The sequence below is a fragment of the Nipponia nippon genome, unplaced genomic scaffold (assembly GCF_047370975.1).
Source record: "Nipponia nippon isolate SJK-2023a ecotype South Korea unplaced genomic scaffold, ASM4737097v1 scaffold_2, whole genome shotgun sequence".
Lineage (NCBI taxonomy): Eukaryota > Metazoa > Chordata > Aves > Pelecaniformes > Threskiornithidae > Nipponia > Nipponia nippon.
In genome coordinates this window covers 34,951,339-34,975,069 of record NW_028262336.1, presented here as the reverse complement: position 1 = coordinate 34,975,069, position 23,731 = coordinate 34,951,339, and the positions used below count along the sequence as shown (strand labels likewise).

Genomic DNA, 23,731 nt, shown 5'->3' with positions numbered 1-23,731 from the left:
CCCGCAGCCTGAGCTATTTTAACAGATGAGTGGCTATAGATCTTCAAATGTTAAATTAAAGCCACTTAATGGTTATCGGTTTCCTTGCTCCTCTACTTCTAAGCCCAGAAGGTAACTCAGTTCTGCGGAAACGTTGCATTAGGGTTTGAAACCAGATGCTTATTTCTTTGGTTAGGTCCAAAGCAGAACTTACCTGCTGCTTCTTGCTGCCATTTCCTCCCTCATCTTTTTAATGTCGCTCTTGCATTTCTCAATCTCCACTACTTTCAGGCCTTCCACTGTCAACAAAAGAAAACAACAGGGGTGTTACCATGGAGAAAGTCGAAGGATCTCGTTTCCCAATTGTGCAAAATTTCAAAGGGCTTTAACAGTGGGGTTATCCAGTGAGCCAGCAAGCGCTTACAGTCTGCCCCGGTTCTCACATAGGCAGGTGCTGCCAAAGCGATATATCTTCAAAACCCGTAGGAATTCTCTGCTGCCAATTTTAGATAATAGCCACAGTATTTTAATTCACAAAACGGCTATAACGTCTCAGCTTTTCCACGATTGTTAGCAGCAGTCAGCTGTTCTGGTGCCTTCACTGCTCTGCTGTAGAACACGAATCAAAGGAAATCCTGAGCAAAAAATACCCTCCTGTGATGGGATGATAAGCGCAGCTAGGCAAACATGTCCTGGTAGGATCAGAATTCCCATTAGGATAAAAGATTTTAATTTGAAAGTTCACGCAGAGCGTTAAGGAGCTCTGAGAGGCATTGCTAGATACAGAGAAACCAAAGTGAGAATGCAGGAGAGAGAGAGAAATGTTGAAAAGTTTTGCTCTAACGATTGAGTTGTTTGGGTTTTTTTTAGGTATTGAAGATCTGTCACTTTTTGCCAATCAATTTTGTAATCAAAGGTTATTTCTGCATGTGGCACAAAAAAACCTATATTCCCCTTCTGTATGTAATTATGAGAGCCACAAGGCAAAAAGTTTGATTGCCTGTTTATGCAGCAATGCACTTCATTCTATGTAGCCGTGAGAACCTAACGCGGTGCGAGAATGAAAATAGTCTCCCTTTTCTTTCCCTCTTGTTGAGCTATCAGCGTGCTCAAGGACATAACGCAGCACCATTTATTAAGTACATGTCATTCATGTGCAATCACTTCACAGCTCATTTGTTTACTGAACTCATTGTTTGCATGGACAAGCTGTGGTTCGGGGAACTCAGGGGAATGTGCAATTCATACAATCAGTATTCGGTCACTTTCTTAGAAAATAATAGTCAAGATCACACTTATCTGGAGGGTAGCGTGTAAGTGATAAAAAACTGCCTTGGAAGGGCACAACTCCATAGATAAGCAGAGACCTCAGTTTTGTTTTCTTTATGCTAGTAAGAACAAAGATTGCCGTTGGAACTGGGAAAGGGGAAAAACAGAGAGCTGTATGAACCAAGTCCAAAATGCCACATATTAGGAGAGGAAAGGGAAAGGGTTTTGATTTATGCTTGATTACAGGGATACCCTCCACTTAAAAATCCCATTTCCAGATCAATGGTTTTTTGTCTAGCATTGTTACAATCAGTTTCTTTGGGTGATCACAATGGGATGATACAGGCAAGATGCTGTCCTGCTTATTCGATATCTTCATTCTGGATACCTGGCTGCATTTTTTTGGGTACTCAGTTCAACTGCCGATGATCAGCTGCAGCTGAGCTGCAGGCCCTGCGCTGCTATGTACCACCTTGGTGCATTCATTTAGGAGAAGTTCATGGGTAGCCCATTTGCCAAGCTGTCTAAATGGTGGCCAGTGCCTATTTGAAGCAGTAGGAGCAAAGCGGAGTTATCAGACCAGCAGGGTAGTGGGGCAGGCAACTGCAGAGAGAAGAGGAGTTACGGTGCAAAATGGCAGCCCTGAGCATTTTTTCGTATTGCGTCTCTTTAGTTTTCTTCCAAAACCTCTCCAGGGGAGCAGAGAATTTACATAATTATTTTCTTAAGGTAGATGTGAGACGCTTACAGATTGTAAAGGGTTTTTGCCAGCTCCCTTATTCATGTGTGGGCCGCTGCGCGAACACTGGAGCAGAGTAAGTCAAGCCCCAGGACAAAGCATGCCCAGCGCTTGCCCTGCGTGGATGCATTTTCCAAGGGGAAGTCACAAGCTTTAGATGGGATTTAAAAATCAGTTAAAAGATTTGGCTCCTTGAAAACACATCTCTGTGACGTGGTCTCTAGATAGTAGCGCGAAGGATGCTGAGAACATTTTATGTGAGGTGCAGATGTAGCGCTGTCATGAGCACTTATGCCCACACACACATCCCCTCTGGGGAAGAAATCCTGGAGATCACATGTGAAAGTGGTGGAAAAGGGATCTCCGAAGGAGGTAGGAGAAAAAGCAAAACAAAAGCACAATTCTTTTCACATTTGGCTCACAAATGGTAAATGGCCTTGTCATGTGCACTGATTAGGGGCCCATTATATTAGTCTGCAGCAAGAAATACCTTCTATAAAGACCCTGTGCTGTCTGAAGAAATCCTTGGGCTGAATCCAGCACTGAAACATGGCTCTTAAAGCAACCTCTGGGAGCCCAGCTCGAGTAGGGAGGTTGGATGCTCCCATCCCCTCACAGTTTTGTTTTTTAAACACGAAAGCCTGGGATTATTTCAAAATGATGTGGATTTGGCTCTGTTGCAAATTCTGGAAGTCCAATTTCAAGCAGATGGGTGCACTTGTAGACAGGCAACCCGGGGAGCTCCTTCCCACAGGCTGAGGCTGCTGGAGATGGGATCGCGAGCGCTCAGGCAGAATGGCAGCAGATTGCTATGTCTGCTGCTATTTCCATCATCAGCAAGACCCACTTACAGAAAGAAGCCTCATCTGGGGACCAGTGAATTCAGTTCACCTGCACGGCACGGCAGCTCTGGGTATGCTGCCTTCCCTAAACCGGCAATAAAGTGCCAGAGAATGCAAATGCACAACTCTTCCCTGCCGGCAGCGGCGTGGAAATCTTTGTTATCTCCCTCCACTGCCGCGGGCTGCCCGTGCGGAAAGGCAGCATGTGTGCAGGGTGCAGCCGGGAGTCCTAGGGGGCCATCGGGGAGAGCCAGTGGCTGAAAGCAGCCCCTAGCTGGCTGGGGTAGTTGCTCGCCTGGGCTACCAAGGGGATAGGCAGACCCACAGGAATGCTTGCCTTATTTGCTCTAGTCCGTGCCGCTTAGCCCTGAGGACTGGAGTTGGTCAGAAGTTTCACAGAAAATGCAGAGCGACTGAGCTAATTTTTCCTTTTTTTTCCCCTTTCTTTTTTTTCTTTTGGACAAAAGAATAAATCAGTGGAGCCTCGGGTGAACTGTAGCCAAGCAGACTGGGAGGGATTGCTACTCGGGCGTCTCGCGGAGGTCTGTGCCGGGGGTAGGCACGCCGCAGGGTGCACCCCTCCATGAACGTCACCAGAGGACTCCCACCCCACCAGGAGCCTGCAGCTGGGGTCGCCTCTGGGAGAGGTTCCCCTGCAGCTGCTCTTTGAATAAGGACATTTTTTCCTCTCCCTGCTGACAAAGGCATCAGTCTCACTGAGCAGCTGCAGGGTCAAGGTAGCTTCTGGTCAGGGGAAATGTCAAGAAAACAACTTCTTCCATGAACCAGAAACTTTTTTTTTCCAGTCAGCTCTAATGAGAAAGTGCTTGCTGCAGCTGTGATGCTGGGGAAGACTCTGCCCGCTCCTGGCTTAAATGCTGCGTATCAGCCTTTGGTGTCAAAATGGTGCTGTGCGACAGCACATACTCCTTCTCTGCCTTTCTGGGGTCTGTGTTCTACATAATGTACTGAAAAACAGCAAGTCAGATGCTGCATGGGGGAAAAAATACAAAAGCCAAGAAACCAGAAAAGGAGCTCTTTGACCAGATGAAGTTAACTTGGCTATTGCAGAGTAACTAAATGCAGTTGTGTTACTGTTACCACACTGAACAAGCGAGGAAATTGATGCTGCCTGGTAGTCTGCCAGGCAATATGGCCAGCAAGGGGTGAACCCCCATGTTTGCAGCCCAGAAATTACTGCCTCGCGAGACAGGCAGTACCCTCTGGCTGTATTTCAGCACATGCTACGCCGCCTGTTTATGGGCGCTACGGTGTTCGCGCTGTATCTGTGCTGCAGGTGTAGTGCACAAACATGCTGCGGGGAAAGACCTCGCCCCATTTTGGGCCCTTTCCCGGCAGAGGGAGGTGCGCGACATGACACTTAGCAGAAATGTAGTCAGGTGCTAGTGCTGGCGCTGGGCCTCGGTCAGCAGTGAGGAGCGACCCGACTGCTTAATACACAGTAAATGCATTTCTGACAGGAGAAATTCTCTCTGCAAGACAACACGTTTGATCTGTGCAAATATCCGACTTAAAGTAGAAGGAAGGCAGCTGCGGTACTCTCCTTTAATTAATTACAAAATACAGCAGCGAGCTCAGGTGCGTTGTGGGGGGGGTGTTTTGCAGGGAGTGCCCGTGCAGAGGCATGGGGGGCACTGCTGTGTGCAGGGAAGGTGACGGGGGGACGGGGACGGGGCACGAGGGGACGTGGGAGGGCAGGTCAGGGGGCTTGGAGGTGGGGGACGGGGAGGTGGGTGGTGGAGACCCTCTGCCGTGGGGACATGGTCGCAGGAGGACGTGGCCCAGGGCCCAAAGCTCGTCAGGGGGCTCGGCAGCCCCTCAAAGGGGAGCCCACCGGGGCGCTCCAGATGCCTGCGAAGCCAGGCGTCCCTCCCCGGCCTCGCCCGGCCAGCCGGTGCCACCGCGGGCTCCCGCCTTCCCCGCGTCTCACCCCGGACTGGCCTGCGGCCTTTGGGGCTCAAGGCTGCCCAAACTATGAGCGACTGGAGAAAGCAGGGGGGCTGTGAGGAGGGGGACGCAGTGGGGGTACAACAGGGGCAGGGAGGTGGAGGGCTTCTGAGGCATCGGTTCCCACTGCGATACGAATAAAGGGACACTCACATTCAACCTTTTTCTCCAGCATTGCCAAGTGATTAGCTACTTCCGTTTTCAGCTCACTGATTTTAAAAACCCTGAAAAGAAAACCCTCATGTATTAATGTTATACATTTAGTGCCGTACCTACCCTAGGTGCAAAGGACTTTTGCTAGAAATGTCTACCTTTTTCAGAGGACTGATCAGTCCAATGGCAGTTGCCATAAGGAAAAGAAAATTTTCCATCGAAGTGCTAAGATTTGGGCAGAAAATACACCTGAGTTTAATTTTCAGAAAAATTAGCAACATATGATTTTGCTATGGCTCTGGGAATGTACTGTGGCTCTGCAACACTTCATCACCCCCTCTCTCCGCAGTGACTTGTTATTGTACCCCCTAGGGAAGCAAAGTTAAATTGATAATGCTTCGCCTAACAGCAGCATCTTGGTGTTTGCACACTCTGAAGCCCTCCTCCTTTTGAGTTATGCTGGTGATTTGCTGAGCTGTGGTGGGATTGATCTGTCTTATTGAAAACAGCTGGAATAAATTAGACTGCTGTACAGATGTTCAGAAATCCTGTTGGAGGAGAGACATGTTTGGGTGATAAAGGGAAAAATGACACAAATCAGATTATTTGACTGTTCAGCAAAGAAGCATTTCTTTTGCTTCCTAAGAGGGCAGGAGCATAATAAGGACATTTATATTCAATACTTGATCTCCTTTTTTAGATCAAAGATAATTGCCAAAATCACTTTTGGTTTAAGATACCGTATTGCTGTCAGGAGGAAATCAGGTGTGTACCAGGCCTAAATTTGGCAGGAAGAGTGGGATTTGAAAGAGATCTTAAATGCCTCTCTGCCTCTTGTGGAAATTTCACTTCAGGCTGATAAAAGAAATAGCATTTTAAATTAATAATGATGTTCAGCTTCTTACCTTGAGAACTGCTCGGCAATCTGTCCCAATAAATTCTGGAACAATTCTTCTTTCTCTGAAAAAAATAGGGGGGAGACATAACAGAAAATGACAGAGGAAAGAAGACACCCTCAACCCCCCCCGCCCCCGCAGAGTGGCATCCCCATACTTCCAGCTCTGATGATGAGGCATTTAGCCAAAAAGTCCTTCTGGTCCTTTGAAGAGTGACAGCGTTTGGGAATGACTGCTCGTCTCACCTGCCTTCCTCTGCCTGCAGATTACAGTCAAGGTTTCTCAGAGGATTTTGGGTGGTGCTGGGTCTCTGAGAGGTGGCTTGTTTTATGGCAGCACTCTCTGGAAAGGAGATTCCTTTCGCATTTCTTGAGTGCGACACCCAGAATTGCCATCCGCTTTTGAAAGGTCTGGCTTACAAAGACTGCCTCTACACCATCAGCACACTGTGCCAGAGTGCCCACAAACAACGCAACAGCTTATGTAGACAAGAAAACCCAGCTTGCCTTTCAGATTTACACTGGGGCATTATCCTGGAGACCAATTTTTTGGTGCAAATTCACAAGGATTGTACTGCTGTGCATAACCTTCAGGTAAACATGAGATGCCAAAGTGACTGTCCTTGCAGAATGAGGTCTGCCATTCCTGTGGGATGGACACAGCAGGGCACAAGTTTTCCAACCCCTTTTCCCTTGGGAACATAACTTGGACAGAGCTGCCACGGGGATCCCGCAGGGATCCCATCGCTGCCTGAGCTGCTGTGGCAGAGGCTACACTGGGAGCACTGGCGCTGGTAGCTCCCCACCTCCCGCTGCCAACTCCAGCGCTCAGGTGCTTCAGCCGGCTCAGGAAAGTCAGCCTGGTGAAACCCCAACCCCTTCCCGAGACTATCACAGGATTGCAATCACTAACACAGAGAAAAGCAAACGAGTCCTTAAAACAAGACCCTAGATTTCAAGGGACTTTACACTTCAGGAAGGAAAAAGCACGATAGCAATGTTTTCCCATCTTTCAGTCTTTCCACACTGTATTCACACAGACAGGGGAAGCATAAATCACCTTTGCTGAGCTGTGAGCTGCGAGCTGCTGTCTTGCGATTGCTCCCACTTTCGCCCACCAGCTAATTTAAACTGCACTGTGCTGCAGTCGTTCTCATGCCTGCAATTTGGATGTACTCTTGGTTTCTCATGCTTAAGGAGCGGAAATGTTGCATCCTCTCATATACATGCTGCAGATTACAGAACACCCATTTATACCCTGCATAGAAATACCCCAATGACATTTCTGAAGCTACTTCTTGCACTTGCCTGAGGGAGCACAATGCCTCACGGGTGGAATCACCCAGGCAAAACACATCAGACAGTAATACAACCCAGCATTCACAACGTATTTCTAAATAATAGCTCTTGCACCTGTTGAAAAGATTTGCAATTCCTCGGGTATTAGAGATGTCAGAAATACTTGTAAAGAGCATTCACTTTTCTGGTCAAAACAATTTGGCTGTTACCCCGTGTCTCTAAACTGGAGCAAGCATTCTGTGCTCTGAAAGTCTCACATCTAATTCCCTCTTTTATTTTTTTTTGCTGCGATCCGACTCCCAACGGAGTGGCTAGCAGAGCAAATGAAGAGATTAGTTCTTTTCACAGAGACCCATTTTTCAGTTTTCTCACAAAACCCATTTGAAAACCCAAGCACTGAAACAAAGCAAATGCTGTGTCCTATTTAAGACAGGAGGAAAGCTTACCGTATGCAGCACCTGGGATGGTACCCGAGTCCAACAGTGAGAACAAGCAGAGAAACCTGTGTCCTCTCACTTCGGTGCCGCTCAGCTCTGACAGTGGCTGTAGCATGCCAGAGACTGACAAGTTCCCTATAAACACAGTCCCAGTAAAAAAAAAAAAAAATCTTACTTTCACTCCCTCCCCCTGTCAAAACTCACTTGGAGTACTAGGACATTCTCATCCAGGGAACAGTCAGCTGCAATCTGATGTTTATGGATGTAATAAAAGACTTTCAAAATGAAGATGTATGTTTTTATAACCCTAGGGTGCAGTAAAGATATATGACTAAGAGTGGCAGTTCATCTCATCTTAAAGAGACAAAGATCCATTTCTTTGCCCTCTTCCTTTCCGAGGGGAAGACCTCTGCTAACCCCTGATTCTGAAGAAAATGAGACATCACGCCAACATCATTTAGTCTCGCTTGCCCACTCCTTTGTAAAACAGGAAGGCTAGGTGTCCTTTTACTCCCTTCATTACCCTCTGTCTTCTTTATTTTTTTATACCTCTGGGCAGGGCTGATACCCCAGGTGCATGCAGCTACCTTTTCCCTCAGTCGCATTATTTGTTTTTCTGCGATTCCCTCCGGGAAAAAGAAATGCTGCTGCACGTGGCATGGGCAGATGCAATCCGTGCACCTCGCCGAGGGTCACCAGCTCCTGCCTGTAGTAACCCAAAAGCCAACAGCAACCCTCTTCTCAGCTCACCGCCTGCCAGCACCGTGAATGTGCAACATTTGCAAATGCAGGTGTTCAGCAGGACAGATTTTTGCACATATATACAATACACAGGGCGTTTTAGAGCTGACAAATGGAAATTAGAAAACCCCCCTCCAGAAGATGCTGCAATAGCGTAATGCTGGGCAGGGGAGAGGCCAGCTCAGGCCTCCCCAGGCTTCCCATGGCTCATTCCCACGCTCGCTGCAGGCAGAGGGACTTCAGCTCCTCGCCTGATGGCCCCTGCTGAGTTCAGCAGGGAGCTTGGCCAGGGTATCACAGAGCAAGGAGCCATTTTGCCTTCCCTCCCGGCAGCCCCGTCTCCAGCAGGTCTGGGCAGAAAGCAGGTGCGGGGTAATATGGCAGCAGCACTTTTTCCCGCGGCTCCTGCTGTGGCCGAATCAGAGGGCTGGCAGTGAGCACGCACCTTCCCTGCCAGACGGGGACTAGGTACACACTGGGGCAGCTCAGGTTATGCGTGCACTGACACAGATGGCTTATAACCCACTGGCATGCACGCTCTGCTTCACACCACCCTGCTTGGCAGTGACTCTTCCTCTCCCGTCCTACACGCCGAGATCATGGCTGGGGAGCCGCCTCCATCCTCCCACCCTCCTCGGCTCCCCTCGCCATCCTGCCAGCCTCAATGAGGTGCAAGCGGGGAGTCCATGGGGTTGTGGGGGTGGGTTGGTTTCCCCCCATCTTTTCTGATGTGGCCAAGCAAGGCTGTGAGGACACGGGCGTCTGCCTTTCCCTGCTAGTGTCAGGCTGGCGAATTCTTGCCACATATAGTCTCTTTCTCACGTGTGCCTGTACCTCTGGCTTGGGCTCCTGTCTGTATTTCCCTTTCTGTGGTTTGTTTGGATCTGGGCAGTCAGAGGAATTTAAAAAAAAAAAGCATCAGGTGGACAAAAGCCTCAGGAAGGGGTGTGCTTCAAATCCAAGCCCACATCCATGAATCACGTCATATCGAGCACCAAATTTGCTTGACAGCTCAGGTTAATTTGGGCTGCTGCATGGAAGTCTCCGCTTATGTGAGTAATCCTGAAGCAGTTGAGCAGTTGCCCCCCCATCCCAACGCATGCATCCATGTGGGATGCGTGTAAGGAGCAGCAGGCAGGAGGGGTTTGTTCTTTCACAGTCTCTGCCTTTTCCCTCTTGCCTGAGCTGTGAGCGTGAATATGCTTCCAAAAGGAGAAGAGAGAGATCCCAGAATAAGATTTAGACACAGTGACAAGCTTCTGTCACTTTACCAACAGCAATCTGCACAAGATCTTGTGTATTTAATCATTCAGGGGAAAAAAGCAGTCCCTGGAGACCTCTGGTGCAGCTGTACATGTTGTCGGTGGGCTCAGCAGTAGGCAAGGCAGGGCTAGCACCGATTCAGACGTGGGCCTTCTAGCAGGCAGCTACACAGGTCTTGGTTGAGCTAGCTCTCCCGCTGCAAGCCGATATGCCTGGGGAGAGACCGTGGGTTTTCCTTTGTGCAAGTGCTAGATAGTTCGTTAGATGAAAAGGCAAATAACTGAACGGCAAGTGAAGTGGGAGGCGAAGACGCTGCCTACAGCCTCAGCCTGGCCAAGCAGCGCTGACGCTGGTGGGGTTCCCCGATGCCGAGGCTGCTGAGCAAGGAGTGGCAGGTGGCGAGCTCTCCCCGTGCGCTGGCTGCCATCCCGATCGGGCACTGCTCTCTTTGGGTTGCCTTGCCCGTTTCCCCAGGGATGAGGGGATGCTTGTGTTGAAGGACCCACCAGAACAAGCTGGAGACAGAGGTGCAGAGAGAGCTGGGGCTGAGCCTGACACATGTCACGCTCTTTCAGGTCACATCCTTGGTGAGATCTTTAAGGGCTCATTTAGCTGCCTGTGTGTTTTGCTACCCTAACTTTGGAGTGGTAGGAAAGCCCCTGTTTAGGACTGCAGTGGATCAGGCTTACTTAAGCTCCGCAATAGCTCCTTTCTCTATGCTATCAGAAATGTAACAGACTTCCATTTTATTTCTCAAGAGTGTGCTGCTAGTAGGATTTGTTCATTTAATTGGCATCTCCAGCAATATTACAGAGTGCCTGAACCCTACTAATTACAGCCACAACACGGCCATCGGTTTGTGAGTTTTGAGCCCATTCCACTGCAAGGACACAGACCAGAGCCTTTCTGCTGCTGGGAGAGAGAAGATGCCCATTCGGCAGGCTTGGGAGTTTAAACACCCCAGAGAGAAGGAAAGGTTTGGCACTGGGGTTTTGATGCTCTGCTCGGACAGCCGTGCGCCTCCTGGTCCGGGGCCGCGAGAGGAGGGACAGCACGTGATGCAGCAGCCCCACAGGCTCAGAGCCGGCCAGCTGGGCCCCTGCCTTCGCCTTGCAGACAGCTGACCCCGCGGTGATGCGGCGATCGCCGCTGCATCCAACGGACACTCACTGGAATAATAATTTTTTTTAATTCCAACCCTCTCCCATGACTATGGCCAGGAAATGAAGAATGGTTTCTTAGCAGGACTCCAGTGGATATCTCCTCTGCTGGATAAAAGCCACTGCTTATATTTTCCTCCCAAAGGATCGTATTTTCCAGTCCCACCTTTTACAGTCTTTGTTCCGCTGAAGTGTGCGTCACTCTTTTCCAGCTGCCTGGGATACTGCTGAAAAGAGGTTCATTACCTCCCACTGCTGTGAAAATTGGGGTGACCCCTTTTTTGGCATGTATTTGGATGAGTTGCTTTGGGAAGCAGAATCACGCAGGCAGAGTTGTTTAAGAAGTGAAGACTAGAACAGAGCTGGTTTTTTTCTTTTAATGAAGAGGAACAATTTCCCACTCTGTTTATTCTTCCTACTCTCAGCAAAATGTCAGGAATGCTTAAGATTGATGACAACCCATGTGAAAGAGAAACAGATACCAAGGAACATTAGTTCTGTCACACTCAGTTCAACTTTCCTCCTTTTTCCATAGCAGACTCTGTCTTACGCTTTGGCAACCTACTGCCAGAATTTTTCTTGCCCTTTTCCAGCCCCACCAGCCCCGTTCACTGGTCTTTCTCCATCTTGGGGCAAATGGTTCTTGGTTACCCACGCCATCTGGTACACAGAGACACATGCTCCAGTTAAGACCTCACCTTTTCTGATCTGATAATGCAAATAGTGTACTCCTGGACCAGAAGAGTGATGCTGTTCCAGCAGAGTTTGTTACAGTAAGGAGACAGCTTCTTTTCCCTTAGCAGTCACGTGCATCCCTCGGCTTTGACTACCTCCTTCTGTCAACAGTGGCAATCACTGACGTGGGACCTGTTTATGGCTTGTAACAAACCTTACTGTGATAAAGTTCTTCCCTGTTTCCTAGATTCTTTTTGCTCTCTGTTCGTCTTTGCTCTCTGCATCCACGAGCTCCCTGCTGTTGCCTCTCTGTCCCCCCTGCACATCCTCCTGCGCTGCCTTGCTGTGTCCTTTTCCTACAGATGTTTCTGCCTCGGTGGACGTGGGTACCTCAGAGAGCAGCTTTGGTTCCCTCTGCCTCCCCATCTAAAAAAAGGCAGTGCTGTGAAACACTATGTTTTCTTGTGTAACACAGGAGCTTCAGCAAGAAGAAGAGCAATTAGCATTAGCAAGAAGAAGAGGTGGGACCAGCAAAACTGCCTTGCCCCTAATCCAAGAGCCTCGCCCATTCCTGCACACTACTTTTTCCAGCCCCAGACTTCCTGGCTCCCTCCTGTTCTTTCTGTGCAGCCTACGTTTCCAAGATAATCTTAACCTCTTGCCTCTTGTCTCTCCTGTCTTCTCATTTTACTGCTCCAAACTGTGTCCCCAGGTGATGTCTCCTACCCTCCTGCAGCCCCTGCCCCAGCAACCAGCTTCTCCCTATAGCTCCACAGCGTACAGGTTAGGGCTCTTGCTCAGGCTGCCTCGGAGCGAGTGACAGGAGATACTGCAGTTGCATGGATGAGAGAGATCGTGAGCCAGATGTTCTACAGGAATTGACCCAAGCAAATGCTCTGCCCCAGTGCCTGAGAGCTACTGGCCTGAGCATGACACTGGCAGGCAAAGAGAAATGGTAGAAGTGCCGCTTCAGTCCTGCCTGTGGAGTACAACAGCGCTGTGCGCTGGGGAATGTGTTCCAGATGTGTTCTTTCATCCAGGCCTGCTTTAGTCTTGTCAGGTGTATTTAAACATTTATTACACTTTGAGCTACCATGCCCACAACAGAAATTATGCTCTCTCCTCAGCCATTTGGAAATAACATGGGGTTCAAATGTTGTGCTCAGCTTTCCAGAAGAGCTTTGCTGAGAGATGAACAAGTTTAACAAAACACTGCTGGACAGGCTTTCAAACAGTGTCTGTGTTGCCTGAAAGAAAACACTGCTCCATGCGAGACTTTCCCCAGGACACCAGTGGTGCTGAGTCAGACCAGAGCTAAGCATTGTGAAAGTCCCCTGGACCCCAGCCATTCCACCTCACCCTCAAATACTTTGAAATCTGGGGATTTTTTTTTTTTAGCTTTCCTCCGGAACACTGTGATCAAACACTTCTTATTCCACCGTAGCTACAACCATGACACCATCATCTTTCTTTCTTGCATCATAGCCACATAATTTCCATGTGCAAATGTTTGCAAATTCAGCTTTAGTAAATTCAGTTCAAAAGGGTCATTTTACCTGAGAGCTGCCCAGTGGCAACAGGTATCACTTTGTATGGAGACCTGGAAGGGTCAGAGAGGATTGATGTTAGCAACACTCAGAAAGCGGTTTGTATTTCACATTTGACAGCAAACAGGGCGGGATGGGAACAGATGTTCTACATTAAACACTTAAAAGCAGTATTTTTTCTTCAGATGATTACTCCTACTTTAATAACAAGCAAAAATCTTCAAAACCAGCAGGCTTTAGTGTTCTAAGCCAGCATGCAATTCTTGCTGTCATCTCCCTCCTTCCAGGGAGTTGCTCACCTCCCACTGCACACAAAAGGCATCTGCAGGCAACCACCATCCCTTCCCTTGGGCTTGACCCCATTTTTGAAGAGCAGGTTGCAGCAAGGCTTACCTCTCTGAGTTTGCAGGCATTGTCGGATCAATGGATACCATACAATTGTCTGCTGTCAAAAGGGAGATTGTTGTGTTCCTGAAAAACATGTGCCAAAGAGGTTTATTTGACCTAGAAATACTGGCTGAAACTCTGTGCTGCTGCATGTGGTGCATAGCCACCTTCTCTCCTGCAGCACTCCTGGCCTGGCCTGGCACTGTCTTGGACCCATTTTACTTTGGTGCAGAAAGGGTCAAAGCTCAGGACAGGGTAGGCTTGATGCTTCACCCATTTCAATTACCAGAGATGTTTCTGGTAAAATGTTAAGTGTGATCATTTTTGACCTCGGAGCAGACTTTGTTCCCTGCTAACTCATGTATTCTGTTGAGTCACCAACTAATAATTTCTATTAAAAAGATATGTTTTGTGATACATTGACTCTGCAGCTATGTATTGACTCACACTATACAAATGACTACCAGTGCTATGAATGTCTTGAAGTTGTCTAGTTATTCCTTTACCAAAACAAGCAAAACAAATGTCTTTCTGAATATGGGGCCTTTTTTTTTTTTTTTTATACTGTGCTAGGTGTGATCTTATAGGCTCAGATGTAAACCTTGGAGGTTTACTCTGGCTCCAGGAGACTGGTTGAAATGAACAATTCTTTGGAAGTCTTCTGATGAAAATAAAATGACAAATATGCAGTGAACACCCTGTTAATGAATGAATGACTAGAACTGCTAAACAAAGTTTCCTGGGTGATGGAGTGGAAGTATTTGACATCATAGGCAGATGAGAGACACTAACCTCTCTACTGTCAAATCGGAGGAGATAACCCAGGATAAACAGCAAAGGGCATTAATTCTGTCCAGCAGTTTATGCAAATTATGAGTCAATATAGACAATTTTATCTTTCAATCCCCAGAGCTGGAGTCATGCAATAAACCCAGGATAAAAGGATTGGCTTATTTTTTCCTGTAGTTTTTCTGTATTATAAACCTGTATGTACAAAGGTAAAGACTACGGCTTATTGCATGCTGCTGTGCATCTGGCCTGGGCAGCTTAAGGCCCGTATGCAGACAGCAGATGCCCCCTTCTAGATGTGACTAAGGGGCTTCCCTCCCCCTGCACCACCGCACCGGACAGGCGCTGGAGAAGTGGCTGGGTGCTACACCTTGCCACCCTCCACCACGCACCGGCATTTCCCACCCTGACACACACCTACACCTGGTCCTGGGTCCCTTTCAACACAGAGATTTAAGTTGGATGCTGCTCTCTAGGTTGAGGGTAAGAGAAACAAACCCTCCAGGAAATTACAGCAGGAGAGATGCATGGACTTTGCAGGACAACATAAATTAGGAAATACTTGGCCGGGGCAATGGATTTGGGGATATTTATGTTCTATAAAATGGTTCTGCTGGGGTACTTTGTGTTTGACTACCCCATACCTGGGATGAGATTGTACTGTACCTAAATAGAAAGCTTATCCCCTAGTGGCAACGCTTCTCATTGGCCCCAATTTTTTCCCTAAAAACCAGGTTCTAAACATATGGCTGCGTTTCACTTGATATGGGCAAAAATGCAGTGCTGAGGGATAACTAGTAGGCGCACACAACCCATGTGCACTCAGGGCTGGGCTTCTGCACGTGCTTTTATTTTTTTAGACTTTATCTCTTCTGTTCTACTCTATTCCACTCTGTTCCTCAGGCACAGCCAGCACTGAGGTGGCTCAACGCCTGCCAGAGCTTCGTGTACTTTTCCAGCTGGTGATCTCTGGGTTGCCTCAATTTCTTCTGCCAGTAGACTGGAAGGAGAGAGAAGCCTGAATACCAGGTAAATGCATAATTTGGGGCCTGTCTTTAAATCGTCCCCAGAATTAAAGGAACAAAAGTGAAATGAATGTCACAAATGAAAAGAGAGACCTACCTTGGCAACCCAGTTGCAATGCAGAAGAGGTCCATGATATCTTTGGAGTTGCAATATTTACTAAAGATCACCTTCCAAACCGAACAGCAGCAGGGGAAAAAAAAATGGAAGACAAAGAAGAGAAAGGACGGTTAGTTCCCAGTGAGATACGAACTCTATTTAGGCGTGAACTGGGCTAATTTTAAGGCTCATCACTTCAATTATCTGATTTGACTTGTGAGCTGGGATATTTCTCTACTCCTGTTTAATACCTGTGCTTTTTTTGATAAAGCAAGCAAGCTGTGGAGACCTAATTGTGCTGTTCAGAAGTAGAGCAATAACGTATGTGAACTAAGAGCAAAAGGTATCTCATAATGCAGTATTGCTGCAGGGTGATAGCAACTGCAAATTTAAGGATGTAAGAGCCCAGATTTAGGAAGAAAACAGCCCAGATGTGGGGAGATCCTTGCATGGTATAAAAGGGCACTGCTTTTTGGACTATAGCAGCTTAAGCTAGCTTTAAACAGAACCGAGGGTTTTGTCACCCCAGGTTGTGCCAAATTTCCTGCCAACTGTCAGGCTGTATTGTTCCTGCTGCTAGGTCAGAGCTCAGACCTTGAATTACAAAATTTGCCACTGTTACCTTCTCACCCACCCAAGCACCTCTTCACCCCCCTGCCCTGCCACACATGCCAGGCAGGCCCTATGCGGAGAAGACTGTTTGAGCAGTGGGTCTGGGAGTGCAACATCCCCTTGACCCCTGTTGCGATGAGGCCTTCAATGACACAATCCCATGTCATGATTTTCCCCAAGACTCCCATGTCCATCAGGGCACGTGGGCAATGGTGATCCCCAGCTGAGAAGCTCTTCTGCAGATGGGGTGGGGGGCAGAAAGCCTCTCTGTGTGCCTTTGATTTTCTGTGGTGGAGACTTTAAAGCCACCATGGAGATAAGGCTCTACAGAGGGATCTGGACAGGCTGGATCGATGGGCTGAGGCCAACTGTATGGGGTTCAACAAGGCCAAGTGCCGGGTCCTGCACTTGGGTCACAACACCCCCATGCAACGCTACAGGCTTGGGGAGGAGTGGCTGGAGAGCTGTCTGGCAGAAAAGAACCTGGGGGTGTCGGTCGACAGCCGGCTGAAGATGAGCCAGCAGTGTGCTCAGGTGGCCAAGAAGGCCAATGGTTTGTATCAGGAATAGTGTGGCCAGCAGGACTAGGGAAGTGATCGTCCCCCTGTACTCAGCACTGGTGAGGCCGCATCTCGAGTACTGTGTCCAGTTTTGGGCCCCTCACTACAAGAAGGACATTGAGGTGCTGGAGCGTGTCCAGAGGAGGGCAACGAAGTTGGTGAAGGGTCTGGAGCACAAGTCTCATGAGGAGCGGCTGAGGGAGCTGGGGTTGTTTAGTCTGGAGAAAAGGAGGCTGAGGGGAGACCTTATCGCTGTCTACAACTACCTGAAAGGAGGCTGTAGTGAGGTGGGGTCAGTCTCTTCTCCCAAGCAACAAGTGATAGGACAAGAGGAAACAGCCTCAAGTTGCACCAGGGGAGGTTTAGATTGGATATTAGGAAAAATTGCTTTACCGAAAGCGCAGTCAGGCACTGGAACAGGCTGCCCAGGGAAGTGGTTGAGTCCCCAGGCCTGGAGGTATTTAAAAGATGGGTAGATGTCGTGCTTAGGGACATGGTTTAGTGGTGGAATTGGCAGTGCTAGGTTAACGGTTGGACTTGATGATCTTAAGGGTCTTTTCCAACCTAAACAATTCTATGATCCTATAAAATGCCTCATTGCAGTCGGGCCTGGCTCATCTTCTCAAAGCCAGGAACAACAGCGAGCGGTGGGGCTGATTTGTCTGGGGGCTGCTGGCGTCACTGGGGCGGCCACAGGCTGCGATGGCCAGCTTGCTGTGGGGAGCGGGGGGAGGCGGTGGTGTGGAGCAGGGCAGCTTCCCTGGCCAGCACTGGAGCTCAGCTCCCTCACGCCCCCAAAGAATAAATAGCCACAGAGACTCTGGGTTCAGGATGCAGCAGCTCAAAGGGACTTGTGGAGACCTAACAGCAAAACTCAGGAGGAGCAAGAAAGTGATATTTCACAGATGAGGTCTGAAGCACAGGGAGATCAAGGTCACAAGTCTCCCTGTGCAGGTGCCTTGCTGGAAACACTGTTTTCCACCCCTCACGACCACCCGTAGTGTGCCATATTCTCAGGCACAGTTTCCATTGCCGTCCATTGCAGGCACAGGGGATGTGCATGCCCACAGATTAGCCTCGAGGCTGGTGACTCAGAAAGTGAGGAACATGTCACCCAGGATGGCCTTCCAGTGGTTTGTTTTCTCTGCCATGCCTCATGCCTCGTGGAAGAGCCCACGGGACACTCTGCCCTTGAGGAGCTGCTAAAGCCTGCTCACAGCTCGGGACATTGCAAGCCTGAAGTATGGGGAGAGTCAGGACAAGATGGCAAGATCTGGCCAGCCTGGCTGAGTCCTGCTGTGCCTGTGATGCACCGACACTGGCGCTGATGCTGAAGCAAGGCTTCAGACCTCAGTTTTCACTGGTGGTGAGGAGCCCTCGTACTCTTGGGGGAAGCTTCAGCAGTTTTGTGGTAGAGACGATAGCGACATTGGTCACCTCAAGAGGTGGCTGTGACTAACACGTGCATGCACACCCACCTTCTCTATTTTCTGAGCCGGATGAGATTACACCAGGCAATATCTTTACTTTATAAAACATCAAGGCATGTGACTGCTGAGATAGTTAGTAACTGCTACCAGGGAAATGGGTGGGATTAATACCTTTTAAAAGCCTGCTTTGCTCAGTGATTGCCTCTTGGTTATTAAAATACAGCAGCGGTCAAAGCAATAAAACATAGCCAATCGAGTTCAGATAGGGCTGCAACCCCTCTCCTAGCAGAACACAGCATCCTACTGGAGTGATAGCTGCTAAAATCAGCCGATAGTATTGGAGGGTACAACAACTGGTACATGCAGTAACCGAGGAGATGATGTTAATTGCAGCTGAACAGAGGGTAAAGGCTTATGATGTGCCAGGAGTGCTATTTCAGGTATTGAGGTTTCTTATTCTGGAAATCAATTATTATCGACCAGCACACATAAGAGAGGAAAAGATTAAAAAAAAAATCAAAAAACATTAAAGGTAAGAAAGCTGGCCTGACTCATAGAAAGCAGCAGGAACTTTCAATGCATTGAGGATGAATTTTAATGCTTCCTTTACTCCATGTAATAGTGAAAGAGTGGGAAGCAAAACAAAGACTGTAGATAATATTTTCTAGATTATGAGCTATCTCCATACATGCTTTTTAGCTTTCCATACTTGGCATTTTTACTTATGTTTGCTAAAAGTGGATTTGTGAATCACCCACCACATTTTGATACTCATCTCAGGCTGGTTGTCCTCAGCTGGCTGTTTTTTTTTAATCAAAGAGTATATGCTACTGAAGTTTTCTTCTGTTGCAACCTGCTGAGCTTTTCTGACCAACTTCCTTCTGCTCTAAAACAAAGCAGCCAGCCTCAGACGTTTCCCAGCAATATGCAATTGTTCCTGTTAGTGCCTGCAGGTTTATGTTCCCAATAAAGTCAATGTTAGTTGTGCTGATGGAATACAATTGTAATGTATTTTAGAGAGACAGGAGGACAGTACTGCATACAATTGATGGCTCCAGCACAGTATAGGAATCCTATTTGGCTAAAGTCCATTATCATTGCGGGGACATTAGGAACATGAAGGCAATACAGTGACATTTGGCTTGCAGCCATACTTCAGCCAGACGGGACACATGGTTTCTCCCATGGCCAGGGAAGATTGTTGACCTGAAGCTTTCAGGATAGGCAGCCCTGTTGGCACTGGGTGGAGAAGTGAGCATCTTACCCAGTCCTGTGAAGATGTCCTTACTTGGGCAGATGTCCTGAAGCCATTGCTCTTCAGCCCAGGTCTCCATGATGGTACTTTTCTGGCACTGTTTGTGGGTCTGATCCAGATCCACAGTCAGCAGTGAGTGACTTCATCTCCCTTCAAACCTGTCTCAGCTGTCTCTGACCCACAGTTGTCACCTTGTTTAGGTCCTTGTTCCTGTCCCTGGGTGGTGAGCCACTGCTGAGATGTGTCTCGCAGCACCTCGCTCTCTGCATTAATGCCCAGCAATGGAAGAAATCACTGGTTAGGACAGGACTGAGACCTTGCTATGGAGCATAACAGAGGCCAAAGGCAGGAGACCACAGCAGTTTCTACAGTTGTGGTAGTGGGCTAAGATCATGCACGTATAGGGCACAGACAGGTTTCCCCATAATACGTGTCAAAACAGTGTATAGTCATGCAGGTCAGCACCACCCAACAAAGCCAGGGATGCAGATCCTGACACACCTCCTACAAGAAGGAGTGGACACAGGGACTCCAATATTGCCTGGTGGCATGATAGTCTCTGCAAGACTGAACAACACAAGACACTCATTTGCCAGTGTAATTTCTGAAAGCAAAGGCAGAGCCAAAACCATGTCACAGAGGCGATACACTGCATGGGAAAGGGAAACAATCTGCTTCAGCCTGCGGATTGATGACTAAATGCCACAAAGAAAATCAGCCACATATAAACCCTGTTAATTGCATCTCCCTTGGATTTGTGCCAGCAGGATAAAGAATGTATTCCTCAAAAATTATGCAGCATCTGCAAACAATTCATTTCCCCCGTTTGAGAGTTAACATTATTTCATATTTCTGTCTTTGTTACTGTTAGCAAAACTTCTACTATGTGTAGAAAAAAAAGACAAGAAAACTAGTCTTTTCTGAATTCTCAGCTTGATCATTTCAACAATTCTCCATCAAGACCAAGAAGTAGTCATTTGATTTAAGTGGGGAACGCTGTCTGCCTGCCTTGGAAAGTAACGTGAAGCAAAGGGGGGAAAAGCAGAATGAATAATAACTGAGGCTTTTTGGAGTGGAAATAATGTTCTGATGAAGCATGCGGTGACTGCGAAGTAGGACAGCGTGACTCGATGGGGATGCCTGGTTCCCGGCTCAGAGCTCACTTCTGTGGGACTTGTTTCTTTCCTGGAGACAGTTCTGCATTTTTTGAAACATCTTCTTCTGAAATAAGAGGCCATTGTCTCTTAATCCATAGTATCCACCTCTGGTCCAGGACAAGGATTTTAAAAGCCCTCTCAGAAAGAACAGGGATTAAGAGCCCTGCTACTCTGGCTGGCTTTCCCACTCAGAGGAGCAGTTCGATATTAAGGATTGTGATGGAAGTACTACTAAGGGACCATAGTGCATATAGTCTGCAACCTACCAGCTTACAACTAATCACATTATATTTTGCTTTCAGATAGGATGGGTAAAAACACAGCCTACAAATCCAATTTCTGTTCTATATTTGATCCTCAGAACAGCTAATCCTCTCTGTAAACTGTAAACCCTGTCCAGAATGTTATCCTGTTCTGATCTGTTGTTGGTAATTGGGTTTTCTTCCAAGAATTTAACTCGTGTTTGGGGTTTTTTTTTACCCTAGGAAAATTCCTAAATAAATAATGCAGAGATATTTTCAAAGCCAGCCTATCCTCGGTTTCCAGTTCTCCTTCCCTTTGCTGGTCTCAACCTGCTGTGTTCAAGACCTTTAGCACCTGGTGATGTCTTTCATTCAGCTCAGTGAGCAATGTTCAGAGTCGGGGCTGAAAGTGCAGAGTCGAAACAATCTAAAATTATCTTTCACTAATGAGAGTGGAGAGTGTGTCAGAAAAGAGTCTGGTAAAACTCAGTTACGTGTCTTGCAGGGACTGTGAAAATTGTTGCTGCTTCTGTAACAGCAGCTTTCACAGAGGATTTCTGAATTGCTAAGGCAGAAGGCTGACGTGAAATTTTTCACTGTCATTTTCCCTGTCTCTCCAGCGGTCTTTCTTGTCCATATCAAAATGAAGCAGGATCCAGAACTTTTAGATACCACTCTGTAGAAAACATTGGAAGGAATTCATATTTCTAAACATGTAAGCAAATAGGTCTTCCTCAAAAAATGGTGATAAATTACCTTATCAGTCATAGTTCCCAATAGCCAACAGAAGCCTTACCTAAAACCCCCCATCTAAACATCTCCCAGCTTTCTCATACTTTGAATTCAGATACAGGCATAGCATGAGCCCAGCTATATCCAAAATACCTGTTTTTTTTATTTCTCACACTAATTAGCAGTTGATATTTGGAAAACCACTCCATTTATCTAAGCTTCAAATGTTAGGCAGAATTAAAAATAGTATGCCAGATTTACCATCTGTTTGATGCAGTAGGAGCTTCTCTAAGAGAGGAACAGAGAATAAGCACGTGTGTGTGGAAGAAAGCGCGAGAGCCCTCAGCTGAGAGTATGAGCAAAAATGAAGGCTCCCCCGAGCTCTTCAAGCACCACTGCTGTTAGAGGATGAGGAACGTGGTAGATGTCTTACTTTCAACAGCCGGAGCTCTGCAGTCCTGCTGACTCACACTTACCTTCGGGCAGTGACGCGGCTTGACAACATTCGTTTCAACACGACACGTAAGTGAAATGTATGGGTGGGATTCATCTGACGTAACTTCAAACATCTACAAATTTGGCATCTCATGCATGTTGCTCTGCTAGACTCCCTCTCTTGCCAGTAGAGAAAAAGGACAACTTGCAAAGGGTAAATCAGCCCACATGTCTCCAAAATCCAGTTTAAGATGGGTTGAATCATCCTCTGGAGGCATCACCTGCCTCCCCAGTGACTACGGGGGAACCTGTATGACTAGCTTGGAGCAGTCATCACTAACATTTAGACGGCTACGGTTAACGGTTAAGTAGGGTGAATCCTGTTAGTTTCCTAATTATATACATTACCCTAGAATGAGAAACAGGAGCTGCCAGACAGAGCTGACGTATCAGGATCCCGAGGCACGTGGCTATATGGTAAGTTGCAATTCCCATCCTTATAACATCCCTGAACAGCGAGCTATGGGAAAAGAGATTTTTCTCTTCAGGAAAGAGAAAATGTCTACATGATATGATACACTCTATGATACACTCATACGTGTGACTCCCGGGGCAATCTTGCACGTCCATCGAGAGGGACAGCATGGCAGGGGTCGGCTCTGTCACTATGAGCAAGGAAGGGTCTCATCACTTCTTAGAGTCACTGGGGCTCGTAGAGGAAGCCAGATTACATTAAAGAGAGCCTGCTGACTATACTAAGGGACATATTGCTACTCTTCAGTCTTTCAGTACTAATAATTAATGGCAGAATGTAACCAGCAACCAGCAAGGCTGGTTGTGAGAAGCTGAGCTGAAAGTTTCTTATTTTCTGCAGCAGGCATAAAAGTATTTCAACCTTTGGCAAATAACAGAAATGTCTACACTCTGGCTTTACTTAACATAAAAAGAGCACACGATTGCTGCTAATGGAGTACTAAGTGCAATTAACCCTGTAGCACATTAATGCATTAAACTTGAAATGTTTCGTAAACTGGATAATAAGGATGCTTTAGCACCAAATGTCCTCACTAAATGTGAGTGAAGCTAGGCTGCTTGTTTCAACACTACTCACGCAATTAAGGTCTGACATTACAACATGCTTGATAATATAGGACTGTCAGAAGGGTAATGTTGGTTAACCGAGTAAGGAAAAGCAGGTACGGTGAGAGGCCAGTGAGAGGCCAATTTGCAGCTGTAGAAGTAAGTTCACTAGAAAGGTGATAGAAAAAAAATGGTTTTGTCTTGTTTGTATCAAGCCAAAAGAGTTTCTATGTGAGTAGCATAAGCTGCCATGGTTGGCTTGTCTGAATCCATACGTAAGGCCAGCAGGAGAGTGTTAGACCTAAACTTTGCCTTAGCTAATGTAAGCGTAAACTGTAATAACTATAATAGACTGCACGTGACTTCAGAAGGATAAACAGCAGTAAACGAGCCCTTTTGGGTGATGGGTACAGAAGAATGATGGTGCTATGCTGGAATTACAGAGCTGTGCTAGGATTAGGTTTGGTGCTCTAAATGCTCTGAGGAGCCCTTGATGGGGAGGAAAGAGAAGGGTGAGTAGGAGAGAGAAAGGCCTCAAGTATGACATTTTCTCTCACTTTTTTCAAAGCCTGGTTTTAAGTCAGTTTTACTCTTTAAAATGTTTATGTGCTGTAATGCGGCGGTGTTTTAGGAACCCGCTGTTCGTTTCTTGCTGCTTTACAACGAGAACATCTAGCACCTGCCCTGAATTCACTGGGGCCAGCTAAAATCAGAGAGCCAAGGTGAGCCAAGACCACTGGCCAGACTCAGGCTGTGCTACCTTGCACCTTCCCTCGTCCACAGAGATCTGCCAGCGCTAAGAAAATGGCCTTGATCCCGCAAAACCACACTTATGCCTCACCATGCTAAAGAGGGTTTTGGCATCAGCTTGTCTATGCGTGGGAGGAACCTGCGAGCATGGGCCAGGCAGAGCGGCCCCCTGAGGTGTCCATGTCCCGACTGCCCATGAATCCCACCTCTGTG

The 23,731-nt window shown here is 47.5% G+C and overlaps 1 protein-coding gene across 1 annotated transcript in view; it reads right to left on the bottom strand.

The window, feature by feature from the left end:
* PDE9A (phosphodiesterase 9A) overlaps nucleotides 1–23,731 on the bottom strand; it is a 50,005-nt gene that overhangs the window by 21,476 nt on the left and 4,798 nt on the right. The window contains exons 2-7 of the mRNA XM_009474317.2: nucleotides 15,266–15,336; nucleotides 13,361–13,438; nucleotides 12,977–13,020; nucleotides 5,856–5,910; nucleotides 4,951–5,021; nucleotides 194–278 (exon numbers count right to left, since the gene is read on the bottom strand). Coding sequence (XP_009472592.2) covers nucleotides 194–278; nucleotides 4,951–5,021; nucleotides 5,856–5,910; nucleotides 12,977–13,020; nucleotides 13,361–13,438; nucleotides 15,266–15,336 — 404 coding nt within the window. The remainder of the gene's footprint in view (nucleotides 1–193; nucleotides 279–4,950; nucleotides 5,022–5,855; nucleotides 5,911–12,976; nucleotides 13,021–13,360; nucleotides 13,439–15,265; nucleotides 15,337–23,731) is intronic.